The 4,436-nt window shown below is 41.4% G+C and overlaps 1 protein-coding gene across 1 annotated transcript; it reads right to left on the bottom strand.

The window, feature by feature from the left end:
* Positions 1-359: 359 nt before the first annotated feature.
* Positions 360-2,737, bottom strand: dlx2a (distal-less homeobox 2a). Its single transcript, XM_084724082.1, has 3 exons — positions 2,160-2,737; positions 1,545-1,729; positions 360-1,406 (listed from the first exon to the last, which is right to left on the bottom strand). The coding sequence occupies exons 1-3, from the start codon at positions 2,476-2,478 to the stop codon at positions 1,083-1,085; spliced, it is 828 nt and encodes a 275-aa protein (XP_084580208.1). The 5' UTR covers positions 2,479-2,737; the 3' UTR covers positions 360-1,082.
* Between the last annotated feature and the right edge of the window lie 1,699 nt (positions 2,738-4,436).

The following is a 4,436-nucleotide window of genomic DNA, read 5'->3' as shown; positions in this document are numbered from 1 at the left end:
AATATTGCAGGGATGACAACTGTTTTTCTTTCATAAAATAACAAGATGTTGGATAAATAATCATCATTAATATTAATATAATGACTAAGTGTGTAAATGTAAATAATAGAACAGCTAAAACAGTCCGGTAAGTTCAGAAAATTACATGCAGTCTTTAAAACCAGGAAAATACAACAGTTATGCCATATCACGATATAATAATATCCCACATTTAATATAGGCCTAATATAGGCTATATAAAATAAGGCGTTCACGGTAAAAAAAAGTAATAATTATTTGCCTACACATATAATCCCATCGCAAAACAATAAAGGCAGCATTCATAAATGGCTGTTAGGAAAGAAGATGAGAAATGCATATGCACAGAAAACATTTTATTTAAATAACGTCTGGTCATATATGAAACACTGCTAAAATAAATAAGACAAAAATACAATTAAGTGTGATACAAGTAAATCAGAGGGTAGGACAATCAGTAGCTTAAGGTGGTTAATTAATGGATTTGCACCAATAGCATTTAAAAAAAAAAAGAGTCAAAGCGGCATGGGCTATCAAAAAATATGTGGTAAAATATTTACAAACGTGGATTCAGACACTTACCCCCCAGTTTATTCAAATCAACTAATGACATGAGGAGGAATGGATAAAGGTAAGCTGTTTTATCGCACAACAAAATGAGGTCATATTAAAAAAGGCACGATACAGTTAAACTTGTGCTACATTTGTGACAGGTTGTCCTGCGGTGAATGTTTTATTTGCAGGAATGGCGAAAAAGTGACGTCCGCGTAAAAGTAGGCTTGCGCCCAGGCTGTGATTGCTTTGGGTAATAGTGGTTCATTCATCCCTCGACATAAACAAAATAAATAAATACAAAAATAACTGTAGAAATCTGTGTCTACCATTTTGCCAGCGCGAAAACCGGCAAGGTCCATGAACCTGTCTGGCTCCATTAACTTCTCCTAGATGCTTGCGTGTAAAATTCTCATGGCGCACACACGAGGTCTGTAAAACGAAGGTATTGGCATTTTTCTGTTTTAATTCACCAGTATTGTCCGATTTAATAAAAACCCGATGTTTTTGTTTCAGAATATCGTCCCAGCGCTTATGGCGGAGTTGTGGTGGTGTTGGACCAGAGGCTGCAGATGCGTCGTAGAGTTCGTGGTTGAGTACCAGGAGTAGTTTGCCAAAAACGACGAAGGCGCAGTCGTGTTGGGAGGGCTGCTGCTCTGAGGTAAACTGGGGTTGACACTGTTCATTCTCTGAGTCTGTGGAAAGTCCCAGGCAGTAGTTGGCGGAGACGTGCAGGGGGGAGATTCACTGGAAGCAACATGTTGCTCTGGGGGGATTTCTCCACTTTTCCACAACTTCTTGAACTTGGAGCGGCGGTTTTGAAACCAGATTTTGACCTGAGAAAGAAAAGGATACAAGCGTAAAATTGATTAACCAATAATATACGGCTCAAATCCCCGTTTGACAGTTTTAATTTATCTTCACATTGGACATAAAGTGGATATTTGACAGCGCATGAGTCTAGATGTACCCACCTGTGTTTGCGTAAGGCCCAGCGAGGCTGCCAGCTCGGCCCGTTCAGGTAGAGCCAAATACTGCGTCTTTTGAAACCTCCGTTGAAGTGCAGCCAGTTGGAAGCTGGAATAAATGGTTCGAGGTTTCCTGACCTTCTTTGGTTTTCCATTAACCATCCGGATTTCTGGCTCGCTCTCTTCTTTCTCTGAGGGCACATTCAAACGCAATTGATATTAAGCATGAAGAACATGGTTGCATACAATTATTACGCATTTTGCACGGGCGTCAGTTTGTGTTTGGCAGATATGTGTAAGCCAAATAATTATTTTGATTTTATCACATTTTATATTATAATACAGAGTTAAAAACAAAACAATGAAATTGTCAATTAATTCTTAAGAGATTTGTTTATTATTATTATTATTATTTTTAAAATAATATTAATTGTGTGAATCTTGGCCAGGTGTGCGTCTAATCATTTCTGACCACATAATAATTATCTTGTCAATTATCGCCTATGCATGATTCAACTCGTCCCTCATATATTTAATGCCACAAGCCAGTCTAAGTTTGGTCCCTAACAAAAACATTAAATTAATTTAAACGTATTAAAAACGATTTAAGAGCATATTTACCTGTCTCGGCTGGAGTAGGAGAGGAGTTGGAGCCGTAGGAGCTGTATGCACCATAAGATGAGTTGAAACCGAGGTCGTATGATTTTGTGTTGTATGGCACAGTGCTCGTGGCGCTGCCGTGGTACTGGTACGAGCCGAGTTGGCCAAACGGAGACCCCGCGCAGTGGCCCGGCTGCTGGCTGTTGTAGTAGCTGCTATCCGTCGCCGTGGACACCGGCAGAGTCGGGGACTCCTGCGATTTGTGCAAGCTGTGGTAACTGCTTGAGGTAATCTGGTTCGAATGCATATCAGTATTTAAGTTCTCAAAAACCCCAGTCATCTTCGGCTCGTTGGAGCGCAGCGATCTCCTAAACCTACGCGCAAAAATCGCAAAATTGCGAAACCGGAGCGAGCTGGAAACAGGACTCAAATCTTGGAATGATGATGACACCTTTTCGTGAATCGAAACGCATCCCCGTGTAAACTGTGGCAAAATCAGCAGAAGGTGTGTCCCCCTCACAGTGGCCTGTGATTATCTGCTACGGTCGGTGGTGGGAGCGCATTTATGAGAGAGTGAGAGGGAGAGCTACTGTGTCTGAGGCAACCAATGAGTAAGGGCTGCACGACTGACTACTCCCCACCGCGTCCACCCTCCATTATTTGTTCAGGTCTGTCTGTCCCGGGTGTCTGCACAGAGTTTTCCATCAAAGCGTCTCAAAAGAATCAGAGAGAGGTGCCCTGACCAAAACCTGCAGGCCGAACAGCTCTGCGTAATGCTGCTATATATCTAGAGAATAAAACGTGACTTCAACATATGGACAACATGTACCACACATCAGAAAAAAAAGGCAGCATTAAATTGGCGGTTAGCCCTCTTTATTTGACTTTTACGCATGTCAATACAGTAGATTTATATCCGTCTTTCAGCACACTGCTTGTTTTGGTGCAACCACAGGCCTCTTTGATGTACCTCTCGATTATATTTTGGTCTAAGAGGCAAAACACAACGCGGAAAACTGTGTGACAGTTACAAAACGAGGCAGAACCACACAGAGTAAGCGTGGGTCAGTCAAAGGGGGATTCAAATGTATTATTTTAAAATCAAACCCTGTGAACTGATGCTGAAGGTGGTGTTGGGTGACCACAAGAAATACCTACAGCGCCCCCAGGTGTTGGAAATCTGACTTACAGCCCTGTTTCCCCGTTGCATTTCCTTTTGTTTGAATTGAATGAACCTTTTAAACAAACTCCCCTCACAACTGAGTGAAAAGTTTCAAAATACTACAGCTACAGCTTCAGATGGAGTCCAAAGTGTTGGTTGCTCTACGTTGTGATGCTTTCAGGTCTCCTAGAGTGCAGAAGTTCATGTCCTGCTCACTGAGTTGCTGAGGTGCCTGTCTGTGTTCATCGCCCCAAGATGGCAGCATAGTTCCTTTTATCATCTTAAAAGCAGTTTTTGCATTTAATCTGTAAATTGTCAAGCTGCTTTTTCTTTCAGCCAGAGCATCATTAAGCACTTCAGCACAATGTAATGGATATGCAGGATGTGACAAAATAACACTTTTACAATCTAATGCAGGCCAAAACAAAAGCTGAACAGTGAACAGTTGAACAGTGGTAACTTCCAGCATTACAAAATAATTTAATACAGCCTCAAAGGTTGTTTCATGGCAGTTTCACTGGAGTGCCTTATGTTATCCAGGTTTTGTGGTTCCACCACTCATACTCTGATAGACTTGTCTTGCTTGTTGGAACGTTCACGCCCATTTTTAAATAGTTGCATTTCTTAAATTTTTAAGATGATCCGTTGAAGATACAGACTGGGCGTCAGTAACTACTACTATCACAAGGGCCATTTCTGGCCAAAAAAACCCCCCCGAAAAAACAAAACAAAACAAATCTGTCTGGAGCCGCAACTATTTTCTAATTTCCTTGGAGACTTTTCTTTTCCATGGTTCTGGCTTCCATAGCTACCCGGGGGACACACAAGACAAGCCACTGGCAAGATTTAGGGGAAAGGGCGCTGATCTGTAGATGTAAGCTATGATGCACATTTTAGTTGACAAAATAGGTTGCACATTTTTATAATAGGAGAATGTAATGGCTTTAGGGCTACAACAACAGCCTAATTGAAAATTAAATTAATAAAATAAAAGAAACATCATTCACTTGTATCTAATTTTTTGTCAAAGTTATAGGGAGCCACTGGAGAGACGCAAAGGACCGCATGTGGCTCCAGAGCCACAGGTTGCAGACCCCTGGTACTGTCAGTGTCGGAAAGGAAAGTAACTTATAAGC

This window comes from Lutjanus erythropterus, chromosome 8, assembly GCF_056507025.1.
Source record: "Lutjanus erythropterus isolate fLutEry1 chromosome 8, fLutEry1.hap2, whole genome shotgun sequence".
Taxonomy (NCBI): Eukaryota; Metazoa; Chordata; class Actinopteri; order Lutjaniformes; family Lutjanidae; genus Lutjanus; species Lutjanus erythropterus.
This window is presented reverse-complemented; position numbering and strand designations above follow the sequence as displayed.